The sequence below is a fragment of the Aedes albopictus genome, chromosome 3 (assembly GCF_035046485.1).
Source record: "Aedes albopictus strain Foshan chromosome 3, AalbF5, whole genome shotgun sequence".
NCBI classification, from domain to species: Eukaryota; Metazoa; Arthropoda; class Insecta; order Diptera; family Culicidae; genus Aedes; species Aedes albopictus.
Genome location: NC_085138.1, coordinates 309,371,100 through 309,397,779, shown reverse-complemented (window position 1 = coordinate 309,397,779; position 26,680 = coordinate 309,371,100). Strand labels below are relative to the sequence as shown.

The window sequence follows — 26,680 nt, the reverse complement described above, 5'->3', positions numbered from 1 at the left end:
CCAATCTCCAAGCTGTTCCCGAAAAAACGTTAACCGACGTTCCCGAAAACCGGCTCGACCATTTCGAGCAAACCCAGCGCCACCTCCAACGAATCTGGGCACGATGGTACCCGGAATACCTGCAGCAGTTGCAGTCCAGGGCTGTTCAAGGCTGCAAACTATCGACTGTCATCAAACCTGGACAACTCGTCGTGGTCAAAGAAGATTGCCTTCCGCCCGCTCAATGGCCCCTCGGCAAAATTGTCAAGGTCCATCCAGGGAAGGACGGCATCGTCAGAGTGGTCACGCTGAAGACTGCATCCTCAGACAACGTCATGCGGCCCGTCGCACGGATTGCCCTGCTGCCCATCAGAACCGATACAAGTCAGTCCGACACACCTGTTGCAGATCATCAGTAGAGCAGTACTAAACTAGCTCGAGGCTCATATCATTTGCAATCAGGTCATCGCACTCTATCTCTGCACACTGGTTACTCCGGCCGAGCACGTATCATCCAAGCTTCGATCGTCAATCCGCAACAACCCGACAATCCGATCGAAGATGTCAACAGAGAGTCGAACCGATCCTCTCCCGCCTGAGCAACTGGATGCAGCAGTGTTAGAGTTTTAAGTAGTGCGAATGTGTTGAAATAGGCCATTTCAAAGGTGGCCGGAATGTAGAATCTCCACGTAAACCCCAATTGAATTCCGTGAGCTCTATCAAATAACTGATCGCCCTAATAACAAATTGTGAATGTATTTCCTATATACTTACTACCGATGTAGTGACCAATGGTCAGACTCGCATACAATGATTGCCCAGTAGAGAAAGGAGAGAAGAGAAGATGACCACTGTCTATATGTAGGTAGATAGCCACCCGACCGATCGATGCGATCGATCGTTATATTGAGCAATAAACCTCAGTTCAATCCAACCTACCGAGCCTTATGGTTGTGAATATACAGCGTGCGTGTTAAACCAAAATCGAAGTTCTATCGTTCCAAGTCCGAAAGTAGTGCTTATCCGCGACTTTAGTTACAAAGTGGGAAAGCAGATTCCGTGAAACATTCGATAACCGCCGCGCTGTGATAGTGCTAAACTGTGCTCTAGAATAGAGTGAAGATAGCAGAAGAAAATTCCCCCCCACGAATAGCCACACACTGCTGGCCTTGTGATTGCCGTTTTATTGCGGCGAAGAAATTACCTTCGGTCCAGCATTTACAACCAATTGGCTTGTACACGTAATATCCCACCAAGATTTGGGAATATACCATGTAGCAAAACTGCAAACAAGTAGTTGTTTTGCAGGTGTACTGAATAAACATTACAAAACTTCCTCATCAGAGGAAGTGAAATCACCATTTGGCAAACGAAGTTCGTTCACTCGGAAAACTTTAGATTTTACAAGTATTTTGTTCAACCGACTGACTTCACTCAAACTGAAAACATTTGTACAATGGTTTTTCCAGCCGGATCGTGAGGCAGATCGGAGAGCTGGTAGGCCTTGCGAGCAGACCTAAAAGTCTCCGGTCCAGCCGAATCTAATTCTGTTCCAACTCTTTCTACATTGTTTTCTGAGCTTCGCCAGGTCAGAGTTCCACCAAAGGGTATTTTTTACAGATCGCAGAGGGCAAGCTTCTTCGAAAGATTCCACGATGAAGGCCGTTGTAGTATCAACGTCATCATCTAAATCACTTGGAGTGATGAGTATCTAAGAAATTTTGCCGCAATCAATTCGTTAACCCTAAAAGGGATACCTTCATGGCCTCAGTTTTGTCACCTCGCTGAGTGTGTTCCATCAAAGGCGAGCTCTGAAAGACGCCTGGGGTCCAATGGACCCCAGGTATCCCTTTTAGGGTTAAAGAGATCTCAGTTGGTTTGACCAGGGATTTCTGCAACGAACCTTGCTAAATAACATTCAAGTGTTGAGAAGATGTAGCGATGGTCAGATGGAGATTCTTCATCTGTCACATGCCAATTGGTCATCTCGTGACTAATTCTAATAGAGGAAAGTCTCACACTTTCTTTCTGGCGTATACCACGATGTTTAGGCAGGCAACCGCTAAGTAATCCAAGATCTGTACTACTTAAGTACTCCATCAACCTGGAGCCTCTCGAGTTAATGTCTGAGCTGCCCTAGACGATATGGTGAGCATTAGCATCACTGCCAACAATTAGCGGAAGGCCTTTTGAAGTGCAGTATGCGAGGACTTGCCTAAAAGCATCCATAGAGGATGGTTCATCATGCGGTAAATAAACCGAATAAACCGAACAATAAACGTATTTTCTGCTGAGGTTTCCAACAGATACATCAATTTAAAAAGCACATACATCTCTGGTGATTAGTTTAGAGAAGAGTGCAGCATCGATTCCGTTGTTGACAAGCACACATGCTCGAGGCATGACACGCGGATTTGGTATTTTATTTTTGCTGTAAATAGCAAACACCAGGTTCACAAGGTTTCCTTGATAGAAATTGCCCTTACGAGAGTAAGGTTCTTCGACTAAAGCTTCTTGGGATGCCCCATTTTGCGTAAGCCTGCAAAGATTGAACGTTGGTGTTCTTTTATGCTGAAGATTGATATGCTGGGGCTACTACCCAAACTAGGCAAGATGGAACTCTTTATAATCATACCACGAAAAATAACAGCAGTAATAAATCCACGTCGGTGTCTCCAGAGGCGTTTATGTGTAAATCGCATAATGCGAAACTTTATAGGCATAAGGTGAAATTGAATGAAAATTGAAACTAATTGATGATATCTTCATAATCTCGCCCTTATTCAGCCTCAAGTTTGGGACTAAGGTAGCTGATTGTCTCGAAGAATACAAGGTCCACTGCGCCATTGCTTCGATTAGCACAGTAAGAGCATAATACTGTGGTGGGTGCCCTGGTACTGCACAGATTCCGTTTGCGATTAGGTTTTTTATTAGAGCCTCCTAACCATTCATTCCTAGGCGTCGCATAAAACCATGAATTATGGGTCACCTGAATAGTGGACTATTACGTATGTCTTATACATATATGCCGTCTAAGTAAGTAAGTACAGTCACTCAAGTAATCTGCCTCACCACCGTAAGAAGTGGATCATCATTTCTTTTCCCGATCAGCCCAGACAGCTGTGTAGTATCAGTACAGGCATACCTCGATAGTACGTACACCACCGCTTCGTTTAGTGTACGTACTATCGAAACGTACGTACTATCGAATCACAAATTTTTATTTCTAATTTCATTTTTAAATCAAAGAATGTTATTTCTAGAACGCCAGGATTGCCAAATAATTACATGTGGCCTAAGGGTCCGTTTATTAATTACGTAATTTTGCTTGTTTAGGATCCTATCTTTATTGGAAAAATCTTCTGGGCACACTCTGGGGATGCTTCGTAGAGGCATCTCGTCCCTGGGAACTTATATTGATTTTATTTGAGTTGTCTTTTAGAACCATCTAAACTGGTGTAGATATAATCATATCGATCTAGATCAGTTATATCTTATTATAGAAACGTTCTAAATGTATTTTCTCCTGCAATATTTATTGCCGTGATATTTTCAAAATCTTCTGAACATCGCTCCTTCTAGGACTCCTCTAAGAGTTTATTTTTTTTTTAAGAGAAGGGATTCCTAGAGGTATCCCGGGACTCTTGAAGGAATCCCGGAACTCTTGGAGGAATTCATGGAACAATTACTTGATGAATCTTAGAAAGAATTCCTGTAGGAATCTCGGAATGCATTTCTGGAGGAATTTTGGAATAAATTCATGAAGAAATCCCGGAACGAAATTCCTGTAGGTATTCTGAAAGAAATTCCTGAAGAAATCCTGGAAGTCCCGAAAGTATTACAGAAGAAATTCTTGGTGAAGTTTCGGAAGGAATCTCTGGAGAAATCTCTGAAAGAGACCCAGGAATCTTAATAGGAATCGCAGAAGAATCTCCTGGAAGAATTCATTAAGAATTCCTGGAGAAATCTCGGAACCAACACCTAGAGGAATTTCGGAATTGAAAGAAACTTGAATCTTGAAAAAATCCCTAAAGCAAGCCAGAAAGCGAAACAATAATTGAATTAGTACAGCCTATAGGGCAATGCAAGCCGCGATGGCTAAAGAATTTTTTGACGTTTTGTGACCTTCTTGTTTACGTTTCGAACTTCAAGAGATTTCTTTCAGAATTTCTCAAGGAGTCCCCGGAATCCTCCAGGAATTTCATCCGAGATTCTCCGAATAGTTTCTTTTAGGATGTCTCTTTTGGGCTTCCAGATGGTATTCCTGTAAATTCTAGCAACGTCACCCAGATTTTTTGTGGGAGTTCTTACCGAGATTTCTTCAAAAATTCCTTGCAACAATCCGTAAGGATTTATTCCTGGAATATCATACAAGATTCTTCCCGGAGTATCTTCTGGGAATTCTTCAGGAATTCCTTCTGAAACCCTTCCAGAAACCCTATAAGATCCCTGACAAGAACTTCATTCAGTATTCCTCTAAGCCTCTCCGAGATCCCTCCAGGAACTTCTTCCGGTTTTTTTTTTCGGGAGCTACTTCTGAATCAAGTATTTCTTCTGGGACTCCTACAATAATTTCACCAGGTAATCTTTCTGGGATTTTTCCAGGATTCTTTCGGAAATTCCTTCCGGGATTCCTCCGGGAATTTCTACTGGGTGACTGTCAGGAATTATTTTTCAGGAACTTCTTGAGGGATTCCTCTTAGAGCTTCTTCTTTCAGAAACTGATTCCGGGATTTCTTCGAGAACTCTTTCCAGGAATCATCTAGGGACTCTTTTTAGGTTTCTACCAAGAGCTCCCTCAAGAATTCCTGCAGACTCTTCTGGAATTCTTTCAGATGTTTGTAATGAAAATTCTCCTGGAGTTTATTATGAATTCTTTGTAGTATTTTGTTTATGGAATTCCTCATGTAGTTCCTGTAGGATTTCCTTGAATAAACACAGGAAGAAGCAACTTAGTTATAGCTCCCTGAAGAATCACATAAATCCTAGAGGGATTCTAGAATAAGTTTGCGGAGGAACCACGGAAAGAATACTTGGAAGAGTTTCAGGAAAAATTACTAAGGTAATCCTAGAAGGAGTAATGCTGAAGGAATCTCGGAATTAATTTCTACAGAAATCCAGGAATCTCTGGAAAAAGACGGGCTTGGTGGTCTAGTGGCTACCGCTTCTGATTCGTATGCAGAAGGTCATGGGTTCAATCCCTGGCCCGTCCCTTTCATCCTACTTTGAATCTTTCTACCCATTTCCTCTCTCTCTCTCACTTCTCTACATATACAACTCATGTATATTCATATGTTCATAGCCATCGCTAGAACCAGAAACGAATTGGAAAAAAGTCGTTTCCCTCCCTTCCAATTTCCACTCACAGCACAGTGTATATAACGCCTACAAGTTATGCAATCAAAGCGTGCTGTGCCGCTTGACCTTATTCACCTCATTCACCACACAATCTATCATCTTACGAACACTATAAATAACCCCCTATCCATGGATCGCATCACCGACCCAACGGTGACTCCCAGATCTCCCATCCTTTCCATCTAACAAATACCCCATTCCGTGCTGATTGTGGGGATGCAGAGGTGATCTCGGTCTTTAGTAGCAACAACCAGCACACTAACATTCCTTTCCCTTCCCAACTGACTATAAGGACGTGGCCGGCGCCGTTATTGATCCAAAATGTATGAGCTGCTAGAATTGAACTTTGAGAATAAGTGGAGTGTCCCAGCCCTTATTCATTTGGATCTCAGTGCAATTGGTACCAGCTCAGATCAATCACGGAGTAGCATCCATTGACATCTCTCTCTCTTCTTGGCGTAACGTCCTCACTGGGACAAAGCCTGCTTCTCAGCTTAGTGTTCTATGAGCACTTCCACAGTTATTAACTGAGAGCTTCCTCTGCCAATGACCATTTTGCATGTGTATATCGTGTGGCAGGCACGAAAATACTCTATGCCCAAGGAAGTCAAGGAAATTTCCTTTACGAAAAGATCCTGGACCGACCGGGAATCGAACCCGTCACCCTCAGCATGGTCATGCTGAACACCCGTGCGTTTACCGCCTCGGCTATATGGGCCCTCTGACATGCATAGTCAGATTTGATCGTTGATCGTTTGATCGAAATCCAGGAATCTCTGGAAAAATCTCGGGAAACTTCCTGGAATCCTAGCAAGAGCTTTGGCAGAACTCCAGACGGAACCTCATAAGGAATCTCAGAAAAAAATAAACTCCTGGAAAACCCCAGAGGGAACTTCTGAATGAATCCTAAACTAACTTCCGGAAGAATCTCATTAAGAGCTTACGTAATCCCAGAAGAAAGCTCTGGAACAAATTTGTGGACAAACCACGAGGGAAGTCCTGGATGGAATTCTTGTGGAATCCCAGAAGAAACTTCGTGAGGTGAGCCACCATGCCACCCATCAAGTTATAAAACAGCACACGCACGCATATCCCATATTTTGAATTGAATCCAACCACTCATGATAAACTGGCGAATTTTTTTTTAATCCGTAAGCTGAAGTTTTTTTCAAAGTCCGAATCGTAAACAACAAAGCCACGAAACGTCAAAAACTAAGAACATTTTTCTTAGCAATCGCGGTTGCAGTGCCCTACGATACTCAAAGTTGTTTGAATCTACATACTCGTGGAAAACTTTCAAATATTTTATACATATCGCAAAAAAGTTAATTGTTGGAAAACGAAATAAAAAATAACAAGTAAGTGAACTGAAATCAATGGTTTGGATAAGTAATCGTAGATAATTCATCGCCGAGAAATTTAGTTTTTGTTATTACCACACAAAATAGAACCATCATGTGCCTTTTTATTTTATTACAACGTTCTATTGATAAAGAAAGCGTTTAGTTAATAACTGTGCGAGTGCTTATAGACCACTAAGCTGAGAAGCAGTCCTCCCCAGTTGGGATGTAACGCCAGAGTAATGATGCTAGATAATATGACTGGCAGAAAATATCTCTGTAAAGCGAAGAATACTGCAATCATTACATCAAACGTATTCGTTCATGCCTTCCATTTCGCTACATTTTAAAACTAATTAATCAAAATCCGTGTTATAGAAGTCTGCATAACACAAATTCATAGTATCGGAGTCTCTGCTATACGTCTACTAATGATTCGAACTCATTTTTGTAGATTAAAAATTAACTAAATTTTGGTGTACGTACTATCGAGGGTACGCAGTATCGAGGGTACGTACTATCGAGGTACGCCTGTATATCGATACCTGTTACAAAATATTTACTACATGATAATTATACAGGGGAACTTAAGTATTTTCGGCAGTTTTGTTCTCTGCGTCACGGAAAATTTGATAAACCTGTTGAACATAAAGTTGGCATCAACTCTTTCCCAACCAAGCTAAATTATACAACCAATTTTCAGTCAATTTTATTTACATAAACCCCTAGTAGGATTATAAATCGTTCAGCATTTTTGAGTATTTCACGTAATGTTAAATTTTGAGGTTTTGTATTCAACAAAAAGGGGTTTAACGTTGCAAATTAAATTTAAAAAAGAAACAAGTATTCCCTGGAATGGCTCTCAACCATTCTAGAAACCATTTCCATCTCCGGTAAAATCGTTTCCTTGGTCTACCTGCACCATTCGCACCGTTTTTTCTGGCCAAGGCTTACGCGATCTGTGTTTTCACGTTCCTTTCCTTCCGTTACCCCGCTTCTCTCTTTCTGTCCGCTTTCTTTCACCGAAACGTAGCTTCTACCATTTCACTCCAATCTCCATTTACATCCGCTCGGCTTTAATTTGCCAATGATGGGTTGCGAAATTTCGGTTTTCTTCTCTGTGCGCGCCTTCCTAGTTGTGTTGTTGGCTCTTTGGCTTTTCCATCATCCAATCCAGATACGCGCATATATTTCTTGTTAGATTTGAAGTGGGTAAGAGAAAACGGGGACACGAAAGCAGTTAAATACCCGGTTGTTGTTTGGTGGCTGAATTTTTGTTACGTTATGCGTGTTTTTTTTTTTCTATAAAATGTGACCACGGTGAATGCAGGGGATGTTAATCCGATCAACGGGTGAATCGGGATCACCGGACTGGAAGAGCGCTGTTAAATTATTCATTGAATCACTGTGCCATGATTGAGAGTTGTTAAGCCACCAACTTCTGACGCGTATCGCGCCAAGTTGCACTTATCAACACAGTTCGCTATTCTGAAAGAAACCCATAATTTCTGCTACGATTCCTGGGCGAATGGTCAGGCTAGTATGGGCATTTTCCTCGCTTCAGTTGGAACAATAAAACAAGCCGATTCATGGCAGAAAAGACGACTACGGTGTAGAACAAGTAAGAATAAATTCGCATAGTGAAAGAGTAAATTAAAGCCAATGTATGTATTTAATAAGCCGAAAGAGCGGTAGAGCAAGAGCGTGGAAAGCTCCACAAAACCTATGGTCAGCGAAACCGCACAGAACAAAATTACAAGCGCAAAAATTAACCCGAACATGCACGGGGGATAAAGCCAAGCCAACCAATTCAAGATCCTAGCCCGAAGCCACGCCACGCCGCCGCCGGAAGGTTAAGACGAGAGGAAAATAGAGAACTCGTGTTGTACTTGGCAACCATGGACCAAGGCGAAGCGTGTGTGTGCGTGTGTGAGTGGTAGAGGACGGAGGGAACAGAGGCCAGAAGAGAGCGATTTAAGCCATTTAATGAATCTACTGCATTTGCACGATGTGGCCCGGCCTGTGTGTATGCTGCTGAAGACGAAAAAGAGTGGTAGAAGAATGACCGATTGAAGAATCGACGTAAACACCAGCCAGCCAGCCAGCAGTAACAACAGCCTGTTGCTTGCTTCTTCCTCGTCGTGTTCGTCATCCATCGTCGTATGTTACGGTGCCACTCTTTATTGAACCCTCCTCTCTAGCCCCGTGGTCCGGCCGAGCCGAATGCCGAGGTAAAGCCCGGCGAAAATGAAGGGGACCAAAATGGAATACCAATACATTCGGAACAGCGAGTAGAGTGCCGGCATTCGTGAAAAGAAACATACGCATATCGTATTGGAAACTCTGATGGCTGGAGAGTTACCAGATGCGAAATTACCAAATTAAATCAACCTTCCAGGGAAATTACCGCAGGAACAGCTGAATTGGTTTTTAACTTCAGAAAGTGCCCTAAAGAAGCATACCGGACGGAGGTGCCATGAGAGACCTTACCTTGCGCTGTTTGTAGATACATAGGAAGACATAAACTTCTAACAAAAATGTTTTCCGATCAGGAATTAATTTCTAGATTAAAAGTTGTTATTGACTTGGTAGTAAAAGATAGGGTTTTCATTTAATTCTCGTCTAGCTAAAGTACCGACCAATAATGATCGAGTTTATTCTTGCACCACGCCTAATGCCTAATGGCCAATTTGGTATCAATTAGTAATTCATGAATTAGCTTCAATATCATGTATACAGTTATTGTGAAAGAACTACAATTTCCTTAAAATAATAAGATTGAATAATTCTCGGATACTTTTTCAAAACGACGTATAATACACGCAAATCCTATGTTGATACGTCGTTTTGAATAAGTATCCGAGAATTGTCCCTCGAATTCTGTTCCCATCAAGTTCACGTCTATTTCGGGCTTGACATCATTCCCCGTCGTAAGAGAACAAAAATTAGCATGTGCTGTTATCTAGAAGTAGTCTAAGAATGAACACTTCTTTGTTACTCTCGACGTTGTATTGTTCGTGCAGTTGGAAATCGGAATTTTTGACACGCGAAAATCGATTTTTCTCCTAAACCGTTCGTCGGACGTACGTCGGGCAAATTCAAAAGTGAACTTCTGACATTTGGAACCCGGACCGCAATCTACTTTTTCGTATAGTTTCCAAAATGACAGTTTGAATTTGTTCTATTCATATGTCGTAATCAGTGCTGAAAATGTCGGCGCAGTATCATAACGTCCGAGGCCATCCCAGGACTTTATGGCGCATTTTTTCGGGGCATAACGTCCGAACTTGCAGATACGCCACGAAGTCCAATGAAAGAAGGCACATAGGATATTATGACGCATCCTAACTTTTGGACGCTATTTCGCAAAAAAAAAAACACGACCTAATGTCCGGGACTGTATGGCCTCGGACGTTGTGATCCGGCCCCGAAAATGTCATTTCGACATATCTAAATTCAACCAATGATTCCCAGCCGAAAATGCTTGAGAAACCCTAACAAAAATTTCTAGAGAAATCTTTAGGGTTTGGGACGTTTCTAATGAAACCCTTGAAAAAAAATCTCTAGAAGAATCGTGAGAGAAATTTCTATGGCAATTCTTAAAGAAATCTCTGAAGAAATCCTTGGAGGAATCACAGGAAAAATATGAAAATTAATCCTTGCAAAAATCTCTAAAGGTATGCCAACAAGAATGTTTAGACTTTGTTGTTATCTCCATGTCTTGCAACTTAAACAACACAGTTACCCAAAGTTTTGCTCAAACAGCATCAAAGAAAAGGCAAAGAATCATAATACCTACACTTTTTCCACTATTAAATTGCAAGAACGGAAAATTGACCTTCTCACCATACAAAAATTTCGGCTCATTACTTCAATTCTAGTACTTCTATTTTTGGATAAATTCCAGCAGGAATTCCTAGAGGAATCCTTGGGAGAAGTACCACATGAGCAACTTTTGGAGAAAACCTTGCGCAGGCATCCTAGGGGAATTTCTAAGCGGAATTGGTGCAGAAATCTTTTGAAAAATGCCTGTAGAAATCACACATAGAATTCTCGAACGTACTCTAGGCGAAATCGTCGAAGAAATGTCGAGGAAAACACTTGGAGGAATCCATGGATAAATCTTTGAACAAATCCCCTTTGCCTGATCGAAAATTCTTTATGAGAGACCTTTCCAACCGAGTATTCCGTTCCTGGATTTTTGCAGAGATTCCCGAGGAATCCCAGCAAGTCTTCCTGGTACATTTCATCTTTCTGAAAGAATACCGACAGAATTCCTGTAAGAATTTATGAACCACTAACGTCGATTCCTAACTTCTCGCTTCACTGGAAAGGAGGAAGAGACCCGGAAACACCGAAACATTCGGACACAGAATGGAGAAAGAAAAATACACAACTTGCGTGTTCGGTGTTCAACAAACTTCAAACTTATCCAGTGAATTGTGAAGCATAGTTGTCCCATGTTAATAGGGATTCCCATAGAAAAACTCACAGCAGGATTTTTTGTAGGAATTTAAGCTATAATTGCATGGGGAATTACAGAAATAATAAAATAAAATCCTTTCGCATTTTTTACTGCCGCATACTGTCAAGTAAATAAGACTCCAAAGAGAATTTCAGGGCTGTTACAGGTGACACGAATTTTGCGTTTTTCGCGGTTTTTGCGTTTCGCGCGGATTTCGCACGATTTGCTAATTCGGCGCGGATTTTGCGGAAATGGTTTTCAAATGCACTTACATTAAACGTTTAGACAAGGAACTCAACGCAATTAGAAAAAAAAATCAAATTAGAGTTACTTTTGTACTTGTGTAAAAACATAGTTAATAGTCTCTAGCTTGGAGTGCTAGATACATACAGGATCTTTATTTTTTTTTGTCAAAATATTCACCTTCTGTTAACAATTTCTAGACAAAATCATGTTTTCCTCTAATTTTCAGAGCAAAACGAACTAAAATAAAAACTTTTAAACACATGTAAACCACGAAGAAATATGTACTCTTTAATACGCCCATGTTTGAAAAATATTTTAAAAATAATTTCAAATGTTTAGGAAACAAAAACTAAAAAAGGTGCTACATATTAGAAACCGTATTTAAGATAAATTAGTCCTCACAAGTTCCTACCTCATGCTTCCACGGGTCAAACGATGACAAAGACCGCCAGCTAAGAGTTGTGTGCTTAGCTGGTAGTGCAGCCTGGGCACTGTTGTCCTTCTGACTTCAGCTAGATTGAGGAGGTACGTCCCGAGCGTCTGTTCACCAAGGAGGTGCGGCTCAAACAGCGTCTGTTCTGGCATCCAGCGGCTGAGTATGAAATGCTGTATTGCGTCAGCTATACCTAAGAAGGCAGCCCCTTCAACGCAATGTAGGCAGCGCGGCCCCGGTAAGGTAGCCTGCTGAAAACCTTCAAACACCCAGAAAAGAAAAGCTGGATTTAAGATAAATTAATAAAAAACTTAACACTTTTTGAACATTTTACAAAACAATTTTTTGTCGATGAAGGCATATAAACCTTAGGTACAAATACTAAGTACTTAAGAACAATTTCATGTTTAAAACATAATATTTTCTAAAAATTATCATTTGTCAAATACAGGTATGTTCCGTTTTTGTCACTATCCGTTATTATCACTATCCGTTTTTGTCACTATCCGATTTCGTCAACATTTCATTCCGTTTTTGTCAACACTAAATTTTTGGTCAAATTTGTTCCCTCGAATACGAGTTATTTGAAGCTTAACATTAATCTTGAGGCAATGCATGAATGCAATGAATACAATGAATGAATTTGAAACAACTACCAATGATGACATAGAAGACGTATACGCCACAGTAGCTTTCAACACATTTCAAAATCAGCTATAAATAATGTTAATTCATGCTTTCTCTCAAGCATAATTTTCCTTCTTATTTGAAAATGAGAAAAATTAAACCAATAGTCCAATACAAAAATTAAACCGAGCCAATTTCATTAATGAAAGTCTGACAGGAGGTGGCAGGAGGTAACACGTGATTATCAATATCATCATCAACAATTATGTCGCTTTGTAAAATGGTTCAATCATTTTACAAGTGTAACAAAAGTTGCTAATTATGATAGATCAATAATAGATGGAGTGTGAATATAAAACCATCAAAAGACGGATTTGATTATCCGGCAATAGCAAAAACATCACCATAGATAATCGAACCTTTTTTTTATTTCATTAGCCTGTTGTGTTAGGGCACAATTGATGTCCCTTCCAAGGATTGCTCCAGGATGTCCATCTGAGTATTCCTCCAAGAACATCCTTCTTCTCCTATCTTCTTTTTCTTATTATTCTTCTTCTTTACAGCTCTACGTACCAACTGGAACTTTGCCTGCACTTCAAGTGTTCTTCGAGAACAGTTTAGGGCTTTCTTTGCCTGTCCTTGCCTGAATTTTTACACTACAATCTTTTTTACAAGACTTTTTAAGTGAAATAAAGATTTCATCTTTCGTTTGCTCCAAAAATGCAATTTTGATTTTCTTCAGTAATTTCTACTAGCTATTCTTGTACCCCTCTATATTCCTTAATGGATTTCTTCTTAAAAACCGTCAGGAAATAATTCTGAAGCTCCTTTAGGGGAATTAGGAGTTAAATCTTTCAGAAATAAGTTTCTCAAAGAAGGAGGAGTCTAGGATCTTGGAAAACGATCTGGGGATTTCTCCAGCAACTCCTGAAGGATTCCAAGAAGAAATAAAAAATCAAAAAATCCTACAGAAGTTCCATGAATTCTGAAAATATTCCTCGAGGAACAATTGGCTGATTTTTTGAAAGAATTTATACAGGATTCCTAGAAGGAATTTCTCAAGGATTCCCACAAGGAACTTCTGGAGGATCCTCAGGAATAACTCCCCGGAGATTTCTATACAGAACATCATCCCTGAAGAAACTTCTGGGGGATTTTAGGTAAGAACTCCTGGAAGATTACTGGACCAAACTTCTGGGAGATTCCCAGCAAACGCAGTAAGAAATCGGAGATAATTATTATTGCAATATTATCTTTATTAACGAGATTTTCAGCTCAATGCTGGTTCATCTAGTAATCATGAGGAAATAACAAAGATGAAAGATAGAATCGTATTGGAAAATCTGTGAAAGTTCCAGTAGGTGTAGATGTTTCTATTACGCATAAATACCAAAACAAAGTCAAAAAATATCATGAGAAAATCTTAAAAGAATCCAAGATAGAACTTCTGATGAAATTCTAGAAAAAACTGCTGTTGAAGGAATCCCAGAAAGAACCCCTGGAGAAATACCAGAAAAAAGTCCTAGTGGGATTTCAGGAAGCAGTCTTGGAAGAATTCCCGTAGGAAATTTTGAAGAAACGGAAAAACTCCCATCTTTCAAAAGTAAAATCGTGGTGAATTTTCAAAGCAACTCTTGGATGAATTGAAAAACTAGGATCTAGGTTAAATCCCAGAATGGTTTTCTTAACCCACCTTGTGCATTAGGGCCATTCAAGACACAAACCGTACACAACGTCAGCGAGCTGTTCGCAACATAATGCCTAAGTATGGTTAATAAATTCCAATTCCTGGTGGAATGATTGAAGGGATCCCCAAAGAAACTCCAGGAGAAATTTAAAAAGAGACATCAAAGCTGATCCGAGAAGAAATTTCTGAAGAAATCATAAGGAGCACAACCTCTTTTCTCTACAAATTCTTAGGGGCCGTTCATAAATGACGTAGCGTTTTAGGAGAAGGGGGTTTATGCTACGAGCCATGTTTTAGGTATGGGAAAATAAGCAATGAGAGAGGGGATGTCAAAAATCGTCTAAAAAATGCTACGTCATTTATGGAGGACCCCCTATCGAATTCCAAAAGATAAACAAGCGGCATGGTACAAGGTAACCTACAAGAATTCTGGAGGAACTTCTTGGAGAATAAAATATTCTGGAGAAAATACAAGTGATTGCTTAGAAAATTTCCTGAAGATTTTCTAAAAGTATCCTAGTGAATCCTTAAAGTATCCTAGTGAAGCGAATAAAACATGGCAGGCTGCGGTGGGCTGCGCACGTAGCTCGTATGCCGAAGGAACGACAAGCTAAACCCATATTCGGCAGAGAACCAGGTACACCGAAATAATTCTAAGAGCCTATTTCATCAGACGCTACACATACATTTTACCCCTAGTCTGACACGTTCACTTCAAATGAATCGTTATACCTATCATATCAAAAACAGTTCCGATTGAAAAGCCTTCTAATGAAACTAAATGACACTTGCGCATATCGGAGTTATATGCACATAACACGATCGATACATCAGCTGTGCATATAACTTTGGCCGGGTAGAAAAGCAACATTGGCAGATAAAGTGGAACACGTTTTGCAGAATTCCGCAATTCCAGTAAGTGAGCTTTGTGGTCGTGCGGCTAGCGGCATCGGTCATATAGGCGTTGTGAGTTCGATTCCCGCTCCAGCCGAGGAAACTTTTTTTCAAAATAAGAAGGATATTATTGGAGTTGCATATACATTGGCGCACCCAGCCCGCATGATAGAAGCAAAATGCATGACATATAACAGTATCATGGTGACCTGAGAGTCATACCACATGCGTCGCATATAACTCTCACTTCCCATTTTCAACCTTATATCAGATTCATATGATATTCCAATAGTGCAGTAATATATGATTGACATATAACTGTGATCAGGAGAGTTGGCTCAGTGTAGGGGCCGTCGGCTTCGTGGTAGGCCGCGCACATGGTGGCTTTTTGCAGTTGAAGAGGACCTAATGGCTCTAAACGTTTATGGTGACTGGAAACGATTGGCCCAGGAACGAGACTAGTGGAGGCGAATGCTTCATTCGGCGTAGACTCACCGCTACGAGTTGTAGCCCATGAATTATCAAGTTGTATCCTAGTTGAAACTTTCATAGGAATCTTTTAAGATGGTGGTGAAAACCTCTTGCCGACGTCACAGTCAGAAAACTGTAATTTGAACTGTGTAACCAAGATGTGCTAAAAGACATCAAAAACAATTAAATTTCATTATAAACTGTACATTTTTACTTTTGGAATGTGTTCTACAGGAAATCGTCCAATTTGTATAAAAATGTTGCAAAATATTTTGTCAAAGAAAATTATTCCGTTTTTATCACTATTCCGTTTTTGTCAACTGAAAATCGCGGACCGTGTTGATAAAAACGGAACATACCTGTAATTTAATTTTCAGAAAATGTCTCTTAATTTATAAGTTAATATTTTTTTCGTTCTTGTCCGACGAACCAACGAACTCCTGAAGACCTTATCCAGCCATAAAAGTACTATTTTGAAAATAAAATTTGGTTGAAGGTGATTGAAAGCAATTGAAATAAAATTATATCCTTAAAAAACGGCCTCTGGCGCGTGGACGATTTCTACATCCATATGTTCAACGTTATACACGCAGAAAAATGAGACCTGTTTTAAACAATAAAACACTTCAAACTGAGCATTTACTTATTCCTAAGTTATATTTCTTTGTTCTTACTTAGAGTTTATCTATCAAAACAACCAATTCCCATCATTCCATTTAGCGTTAAAATCTTCATTTGTTTCAACAAAATGGGGACCATAAACATGGCCCGGAAGCACTCACACATCTTTAAAATTCTTACCCCAACATCGCCACAACCAAGAAAGTGTAGCATATCCATCACTCCCACTTCCAAGTGCAGTTTTGGCCGTGATGGATAACGCGCAGGCACTCAAGACAGCATCCACAAAAAGTTAGTCGGTTTCGATTTTTTGCCTTTTTTATTCGTTCTCGCTTCCATTCGCTTGCCGAGTGTCTAAAAATAGATTTTCGAGCTGCCGCAGGAGCTACCGTCACCAACACAATCACTTTCCGGCTTTGTTGATGGCAAAAGTGCAGTCGTTTAAAACAATCTATTATTTTATGTTGCAACTACAAAATTTCTGTTTGTTCTAACAAACTGTCAAAAATTTCGGCAAATGAAAATATTTGTATTATCAAACAATGGAACAGTTCAGTTTAAACTAGAAATCAGTTTGTCGCTATAGCAAACTGAAAAATCGGTTGATTTGAAGTAATATTCAATTGTGTTTACAATTTGAAGTTTTCGGAACTAGAACTGAGGACATTCTTGCTAAAATTCTTACCGAATTTTCAAGGGTGTTATATGGCCAGAAACTCTTATCATTCATTTTCCAATGAAATAATACATTTCTACATATCTTTTCCTCAAATTACAGAGCATTTGCCAGACATTCATTTATGAAATGTTTCCTTATCCATAAATATCACCCTTGGGAATAAAATTAATCAATAAATTTCACTTGTATTACTCCATTTGTATCTTTACTTAGAAAGTTCCGTGAATTAAAAAAAAAAACAATCTGAAAATTTTCTTGCAATTCTCTCAAATGATATTTTGGGGTTTCAGGACTTCTACCATAATGTTGATTATAAATTATTTCAGAAGTTTCGCCAAGAATGCTCCTTTTTCGTAAAATAATAGACACCCTGATTGATAATCAACCAAACAACTATTGATCCAAAACTTGTTATTCCAATTAAAAAAAAACTAGTATGTTTGCAGCATGCTCATGATTTAGATGTTGTCATCCAAAGTCATAGACGTCTGGTCACTTTAATTTTATCATTCACCCCTCCTTGACGAGTCAACGGGCAAAGTGACAAAAGAAGAAAATGAAATTTGTTCCGGCCTAATAGTTAAAAATCAATTTATCAAAATAAATGCTCTTCACCAACAAAAGTCATTGATTTTTTCTGAAAAATTCTAGCTTTTTATGAATTTGAGTAATCAAAACCATAAGTTTTGTATGGCGCGGATTCGATGATCTCGGTGCGGATTTCAAATGGCTAGGCGCGGATTTTGCGGTTTCTAAATCGACACTTTTGTAACAGCCCTGCGAGCGGAATCCCTGGTGCAATTTCTGGAGGAGTTGCTGGATTATCATTATTTTTTCCTAGTGTTTTTCGTTTTTGCAGAAACCATTTTTGAACAAGATTTTTGCAAAAATAAAAAAATACTTATTTTTCATTAGGATTTTTTTTGTGTTTTCTCACATGTACACTGCCGCCACTCGCATAACAGTCCCGTCTTTGCTGGGTTTCCTATTGATATGGGACTATTTTGCGAGTGGGGCAGTACATATGTACGAAACCCGATTTTGGAAATATTGCTCGTTATTTAATAAAAAATCAAAAACCAAAAAAAGAGGAAATGCTTCCAGTTTCGCCTTAATTCTGGAACCAATTTCTGGAAAAACTTCATGGAACAATGAACATTGTTTAGTGCTATTTCTTGCGAATATGCTAATAGAAACTGTAGAAGAAATTTTAGTGCAAAACCAGGATAGCTTCCTGAATTTTCTGACTAGACTTTATTGCCAATGTCTTATGAAATTACTAGAAAATCTTTGGTGTAAATCCCAGGCGAAATTTTATTCAATTTTTTCTTAGTGTATTTCAACAAATTTCTCTTGTGATTTTCTCAAATAATTTATGGATTTTGTCAGGAATTCGCAATAAATTACATCACAAATTAAGGAAGAGAATCTCTCAAGAACCCAATCGTATTATTCTGACGAAACACAGACCGTAGTTAATTAGTCAATATTTGCTTATTATTGAAATAGCTCGCAAGTTTGTTAAGTACATAAAACCAAATAATAGATATCGAAAAATTCTTCAAAATTCCGAATGAAATTTCTACACTTTCACTTCGTGGAAAATTCTTCAGAATATCTTCAAGAAATATCAGCAGAAATAAAAAAACACATTAAGGACAGACTTGTAAAAATCCTAAAATGGCCGCCAATATGGCCGACTTTGGCCCCTACTCACGATTTCGAGCGCACAAATTTCTTCGTAAACAAAACCAGCAGACCTGATCTTCTTATTTGAAGCTTAATACAAGTGAGCAAGAACAGAATAATAAAATGCACTGTTGTTTGAAGCTTGCTTCTTAAGATTTGTGCGTCTGAAGTTCTGATGCACTATTGAAGCGGGATTTCAAGACGTTTGTCCTTAAGCAGGAACTTTTGTCTCGCCATTCTGTAGTTTTCGAGTTTCTCCTGAATTCAGGCGAAGATTTTTAGTCTAACGTTAACTCTCTAATACTCAACCCTGCCTTCAGACGGGTATAGTTTGGTCATTTTTGTGTATGTTTCTTTCCTGGACAATCAAAACTTTTATATTTTTGGCTGATATTGATGACTGTTCTGTATATCTCCAAATGGCTTTTGGAGTCTTTTTAAGGGTCTGCTAAAATAGATCGACATTCCAAGCTAAAAATATCACAGATGGCACTTTTTTGTGTGGTAGTGAAATCTAATGTTCTCGGTGAAGAAACTGTTCCGGAACATGAAGTAAACACAAAACGTTGCCATTTCAAACCATTATTGATTTCTATTCACTAAATTTCCACAAAACTATCCCGTTTTCAAACAATCAACGTTTTTCGCGATTTTTCCATACGATTTGACAGTTCTTGACTACCATGCTTCCGTGAGCTTGAGGTGAAAATTTGAGATAGTTGATAACCGAGAGTAGCACAGACGATGCATTGAATACAAGTGATGGTGTCGCCACCGGGCTGTCAGCGCTGGAAACTAGATGCTATAAAAGTTCTTGTATGCAATTTTTACTGCTGGCGCCAACTGGAAGCATTCAGTGGAAAAGTAAACAGCTTTTACCTTATTAATGAATTAAAATTATTGTTTACATAAATTTGACAGCTCGACACTTAAACTTGACAGTTCTCCTAAGGAAATAATTATTGAACTGTCAAGTTTAAGTGAATATTAATTTTAATTCTCCAATTGGAACAGACCCTAAGTTATTTAAACCATTTTAAATCATTGAAAAATTGATGTTTCGGCCACTTTTCATATGTCTTTCTTTATTTTATATTTCATCGCAACGATAACCATATTTAATTTTTTTCCCAATCATTACCTTATAGTAAAATAGTTTGGTGTAGTTGAATACACTCTAAAATGATTTTTCTTAGAATTACACGGAAAATAAAATTATTCATGGAAAAATAAAATAAAAATATATATTCCAACAATAATCACAAAATATCAAAGTGTTTTCGTCTAAACCCTTATGTGGCCGACAGGGTACCCGGGTACCCAGCGCCTATTTTAAAAGCACGGTGTGGAAAAAAGCAAAAAGTTTGTCGGACTCATAACGGTTAAAAAAGGTATCCCAAATAGGCTTCCAGAAAATATATAAAAGTGTAGGAATGTTCAAAAAAAAAAAATTAGAATAATCAAAAACCAAAATTTACAAAATCACAAATTAAGAATAATTTTAAAACATGGTGCATTCGGTTTTAAAAATGACGAAAAATGATATTTAGATCAAGATAAAAAAAAAATCGGGTTAAACATTATTGTGTAACAAAAATCAATCAGTTTTTTCCAATGCAGTGTACATGATTAAGTTACGAAGATTGTCCTATTTTTTCACAAAAGCAAAAAAGGAAGTCACCCTAATCATCAAATATTATTAGGACAGAATAGGACAAACCTCATATATCTACCATTCAAATGTCCACTAAAAACAATCTGAAAATAACAACTGCACGCTGTGTATAGGTAAATGGCCGATTGCGCAAAACTAAAACTAGAAGCAGGAAGCAAAGAGAAAATCTAGGTAGATATCCTAATTTTAGCCTTCCAAAATAAGACTCAAATCATAACTAAGCCATGGGAAGACTATTCCTATTCGAAAATATGTATATTGTTTGAAACCAAAGAAATCAAGAAGATTCTTCACAAAAACAGAAGAACCGGTTGAATGTTTCATGCATACCTAGCTGAAGCGGGGTTATTTGAACTCCTTCTCAGTCCTCATGCATTCGGGTCACGTCGTCCCGGTTACGGTAAAGCCTTTGCCCAGGTACCCCATAGCTTGAAATGGGGCGCGTGTTGAGAGCGATTTAAATTTTTAAAAGCTTTCGTCCACGTCCTCAAGACTTCGACGCCTCCGCCTCCGCCACCGCCGCCACTGCGTTGATTGCTTTGCGCTTTCGCGCGCGCCACGCCAAAAACCCGTTCCCTAAAATTTGCCGCCCAAACATAAACAACTGAGCAGTTCTTGGTGGTGTGTTGTGGCTTATCATCTCTATGCCTCGACGAGTTCAAGCGAAAATTTAGGCACAAACATCGATCTAACAGGATCGAACATGACGCACCACATTCCGACAAAGAACACTCCCGGTGTTTCACGTTGGAAATCTTGGAAACACGTTGTTCGCATTCTACGCTTTGGAACGCAAACTGGATCGCTTTTGTTACACAGATTGCCAAGAAGAAGTAACAATATGGGCATATCCTTGCACGTGTTCCATGACGATGACGACGTTTTAAAAACTGGTATAGGTAGGTAGGTAGGTAAAAGGTGCATGGCACACCGGTAGTTTTCACCCTAAAAGGGATGTAGATTTTTCATTATTTTTTGCAACCCCAGCTTCCTTGGTAGGGGTTAGGAAGGAGGCTAAAGAAATAAATAGGGAGATGCCTTTTCAGAGTAGCGAAAGGGCGCACGGGAGAATGAGACCAGAGCGGCCGGATTTTGTATTCTGGATCCTACGTGGAATACAATAGCGGCCAAAGTATAGATTGAACAGGTATAAGCTGCAATTGAAGCCCTTCGGATTTTAGATTAAATCGAAATTTTCGTTTTCTCTGGTAGGCAAGCCAAGCCGACTTTCTTCGAACGGGAGATTGTCAATGAATAAAAAAAGGGATAGTTGTTCGTTGTAAAAAAAAAGCGTTCATTGGTCCGTAACGTATGAGACCGGTGTTTTGCCCAAGCTCTTCGCTTCACTCTTATTCCTGTTTTCTTCTTTTGTGACAAAGAATTTAGCACGTAGAAACCCGTAAATATGAAAATTACTTATCCTCGTTGAACAATAACTTCCAACATTGATTTTTAAAGATATTTAATTTTATTTATCTACGGCCTAATCTACGGCGCAATTCACATTTTCAACGAGACGTATAAGTACGGTTTTTTCTTATTTGTTTATTTGGAAGGCTTGGGCGCCACATAGGCATAACTGAGCCGAAATCATTTGTTCATTTTATTACATTGGTTTTAAATTTTTTATTTTGTTTACTGCTTTAAATACTATGTTAGTTTAGGGCAGTGCTGAAAATGTCATTTTGACACATCTAAATTCAACCACATCCAGCTCATTTTAGAAGCTCAACCTCAGAATATGGCATTTGAAAAACTTGTGCGGTTAGATTAGCTCTACAAGAAAACCAGAAAAAAACCGATATTTATCAGGTTTCTGTTGTTTTCCTCGGACCCGGAGAATATCATGCAGCTCAGATCTGACCTCACGATACTCATTGCATCCCCACACGACATGTTCGATATCCTGGTAAGCCACCTTAGTCAGAGAGTTCGCTTTCTCATTGCCCCGAATTGAGCAATGTGAAGCGACCCGAGCTATGGTGATGGTGTATGAGCGTTTAGACAAAGCACTTAGGACTAGACGTATTCCATTTAGGAAGTACGCTGAGTGATTCATCAGTTTCAATGACCGAACAACCTCCAGGGAGCTTAGACTATCGGCAAAAATGAAGTAATACTCAGGTGGAAGAGAGCTAATAATGTACTCTAAGCCTCTAGCTCCGCAACGTATACAGAACATGGTTTTTGAAGCATGAAGGTGGTGCTATGAAATTCGTTGTAGACACCGAATCCAGTCGAATCATCGGCTTTTGAACCATCTGTGAAGAACTGTCTGTCATCACTAATATGCACAAAATTACTTGCAAAAAATTGTGGAATATCTACGGAACGAAAAGATTCTGGTATACCGGTGATCACATCCTTTATAAAGAGATCAAAATCCACAGAGGTACTGCCGAAGTCTGAGAAGTGGTCATGTTAAAACTCTTTGACATTATGAGGAGAACATCAGTTAGTCGCTGGCCTCTTGTTACGTAGATGTTCTACATCATAATCCTTCGCTTTTTTCCTGTCTAGGAACATGATGAGCCATCATCTCGCAAAAGCAGCCCTCGCCTTCTTGATCCGTGCACCTATGTCGATCTTGGTGCCACCATCGACCGCTATTTGGGTTCCAATATATCGGACCAGGATCTTGTCGATTACCATGAGGAACAGGAGCGGTGATAGTATACATCCTTGCCTCACTCCAGCAATGACCCGGATGGGATTGGATAAGACACCGTTGTGCGCACGAAAATGCCCTGTATTGTGCTTCAATAAGGCGGCTGATTTTCTCAGAGACACCCTTGCATCTGAGGGCTTCCCACATGTTTTCGTGATTAAGACGGTCGGAAGCTGTTTCGTAATCAATGAACACCAGGTAGAGAGACCCTTGGAATTAATTGATTTGCTCCAGGATGATACGGAGCGTGACAATATGGGCCACACAGGATCGTCTGGCACGGAATCCTGCTCGTTGCCGTTAGAGAGTTGCGTAAATCATCTCCTGTATCCGGCCAAGGATCACTTTGCAGAGGAATTTGACAACGATGCACGGCAACAAGATACACCGCCAATTATCGCATACAGTCAGGTCATTCTTTTTGGGCACCTTTACTAAGACGCCTTGCATTCAGTCAGCCGGAAATGTCGCGGTTTCCCATATGTTGCAGAATAATGCACAAATTGATACTACGGGTCAGCTTTGAGCATCTCATCTGATATGCAATCGACCTCTGAAGCCCTGTTCGTTTTCATGCTACGGTAGGCTGGTTCTATCTTCTGCACTGATGGAGCTTCGGTGTTGACACAGGTAATGCATCGAACCCTTGGCGGATCATGCTGAGGTTTCCAAAGTGCTCGAACCAATGTTTCAACTGGTCATGCGGGTCGGTCAATAACATCGTAGATGAGACGGATGTCGCTGTTGTTTGCAGCTTTCTCGGCTTCGTCGGCTAGGGAGTCCGTCCGCCCACGCTCTTTTGTTTCGTCTACATGAGCGTTTCACTTCCTTCTCGTGAGGTGAATAGCGGTATCGGGCTACGGCTTTGGCTCCTCGTGTTTTCGCTCGCTCTATCGCGTTCTTTCGCTCCTTTATCTTTCTCTAGTTATCTTCTGTGATCAACTGCTTTCTACGGATGCCTAGCTCACCCTAAGCTAAGCTAATGTAGAATAAGATATGCAGATTTCAGTTTGTGGTAAACCAAAAAGCTTAAATTTGCTTTCACACTTTTGTGGATTTAACACATTTATTTTTTGAATGGCGCATTGTTGATCATATCAGCTTAACATTTTACTTATTCTTTTCATTCTTCTCCATCAATTGCAGGCGAACGACCCTACCAGTGCGATTACCCGGGCTGCACCCGAGCCTTCACCCAGAGTGGCCAGCTGAAAACCCACCAACGGTTGCACACCGGGGAACGCCCCTTCATCTGCGCTGCGGCCAACTGCCAGATGCGATTCACTCATGCCAATCGACACTGCCCAGATCATCCGTACGACACCCTAAAACGGTGCGATGACTTTGTAATCCAAACCGTCCCGGAGCAGAACGCCGAAGTGCTCAAGTGGCTGGAAAAGTATCGGCTGGAACGGGAAGATCGTACTCCAACGCGGAAGACACCGAAGCGGCCGAATCACAATACCCACAATGAGAACGAGAATCAGTCAGATTCAGCGACGAATAACGAGAATTACGTGGCCAACGGGAATGGGTTCCAGTCGCCGATAACGCCGCGGTCGCCATTTAAGAGCCGCAAAGGACTGATGTGCGAGTTGGACATGAATGCCGGCATGGGACTGACGGCTAGCCCTCTAACAGCTAAAACCAAACCAAACATTCCCAAGTTGATCCAGTGGCAGGAACCGACCAGCCAGGAGGAGGATGAATCTGGTGATGAGGCTGGTGGAATTCCGGCGCGTTCGACGTTCAATCCAAAGAAAAAGTGGCTTCGAGATGCATGGCAAGAGGATTTGGCCAAACCCCTAGAACCAAGCATTATATCACAGCAGGTGTTGTCCAGTACTACCTCGACGGCCGCTCTGAAACAGCAACTGAACCAGGAAAGCAGCAACCCCATTTTACAAACGACGAACGCTCCGGCAATAACCGTCAATCCCAACCAGATGCGTCCAACGGTGCTGATGGTAGCCAGCAAGGACTGCGCTCGTCCTCTCAACGATCAATCGCCAATCATCCCTCAAGTCCAGCCGCAACAGCACCGGCCGGAGGAAACCAATCGCAAACTGCAGGGCGCCCTAGCTCTGATGCAACTAGCCACCGAAGATTCCGGCACATTCCTCGGTCCGTACACCGGGGAAGCTCTACCCACCACAAACACCACCAGTGAACCCTCGTCCACCATCACGTCTCCGGAATCGTCGTCGTCGTCATCCTGTTCGCCTCCAGTGACTTCGGCAGGATACCCTCTTCTCCGGATACCGATGATTTCGCATCTGCCGGGAGATATCGACCATAGCATCCCGTTCACCCTCGCCGCCGAGGCTTACGGAAATTACCAGTAATCGGAAGGGGTCTACGAAGTGAAAACTTTGGCACGATATGGTACGGCTGGTGGTATCACATTTCTCAGAATTGGTACATTCCGGAAAGTGTTAATCCAGAATACAGCATTCCGAGAAAGGTCATTTCGGGAGATGTGATACCACTTGGAAAACATTTGCCGTCTCCTATTGTACAGTTTCCCGTTGCAGGCTTCGGCACAAAAAGTTCGATCTCTTCAATCTCTTTTTTTTTTTCTAACCACGTTTTAGCTTTCGAACCGTTACTAAAAATTACTATTGTAAGATAATCCAAAGAAAATTTATATGAGGGAAGCGGGGAGAAGTAGGTATGTACCTATACTGAACGTGCTCCGTGAACTTTGCCCTGTGATGAGTCTGTGTATCTTTATTTCTAAGTTCTTCTCGCCTAATCGTTTCGCTTTGATAGATTTTTAATTATTATTATTTTTTTTTGGTCGGATAGAATTGTCGCTCACCCACGCTGTATAATTTTAACATAACGATGCGCCTAAAGAGATGGTTAGGCTACCACTCCGTGTGGGTAGCAAACCTTTTACCATAATTACCGATAATGCTTATTTATATATACATATTTCGCTATGTATATCACGTAAAGTAAAAAGTTTCAGATGAGAGAAAAGAACTATTTATTGTTTTTTATGAGATTTTTGACAAAGAAACCGAAAGCTATGAAATTGACGAGCGATCCAAACGGATTGATTATTACCGATCGAATCAGGAGGGCAGTGTTTTGTATGTAGATGGAAAGCTGATTGTTGCGATTTAAGTCTTCTAATTGTAGAATAACATGTCCCATTACAAGTGTACGACGTACCTATATATATTTTATTATAAAAGCTCAGTGAGAATATGTTCCAAGAAAAATATGTAAAATAATCGCTTACGTTTTGCTGTATTATTTTTGAAAGAAATGCCCATTGGATGCCTTGACCGGTTAAATTCATATTCACACTGTCGATCGTTGCTGGAAACTTCTTGAACTCCAAAATGAACAGATGGGAATTTGAAACTGTCGGAAAAGACATCGGGAACCCTCAGGAATTCCACCTAGTAAGACACTTAATTTTAACTTACAGTGTGCTTCGCCACAGCCAGTCAGCGATAATTGGTTCCCAAGAAGGGAAGTGAATCTCTCATGTGGACGGGACGAAATCCAAATGTTTTAATCAAACGTGAAACCTGTGGTGTTGTACGCCAGTAAAACCTGGCGTGTATCAGTGGAGAATTCCTCTAGGAGTTTCTCGCAAATTCCTTCAGGAGTTAGCTGAGAATTTCTTCAGGAGTTCCTCGGAAATTCCTCAAAGAGATCCTCTGGAACTTCTCCGGCAGCTCCTAGGAAATTCCTGCTTGCATTCCTCGAAATTCCTCCAGGAGTTTCTCGGCAATTCTACCTCCAGTTCCTTGGGAATTCTTCCTGGAGTTCCTCGGGAATTTCTCCAAGAATTTTTCGAAAATTTATCCAGGAGTTCCTTGGGAATTTCT

General features: G+C 40.3%; 1 protein-coding gene across 1 annotated transcript in view; it reads left to right on the top strand.

The window, feature by feature from the left end:
* Nucleotides 1–26,074, top strand: part of LOC109431050 (zinc finger protein GLI4) — a 47,354-nt gene extending 21,280 nt beyond the window's left edge. Inside the window, exon 2 of the mRNA XM_019707186.3 lies at nt 23,979–26,074. Coding sequence (XP_019562731.3) covers nt 23,979–25,177 — 1,199 coding nt within the window. The 3' untranslated portion in view covers nt 25,178–26,074. The remainder of the gene's footprint in view (nt 1–23,978) is intronic.
* Nucleotides 26,075–26,680: the final 606 nt, after the last annotated feature.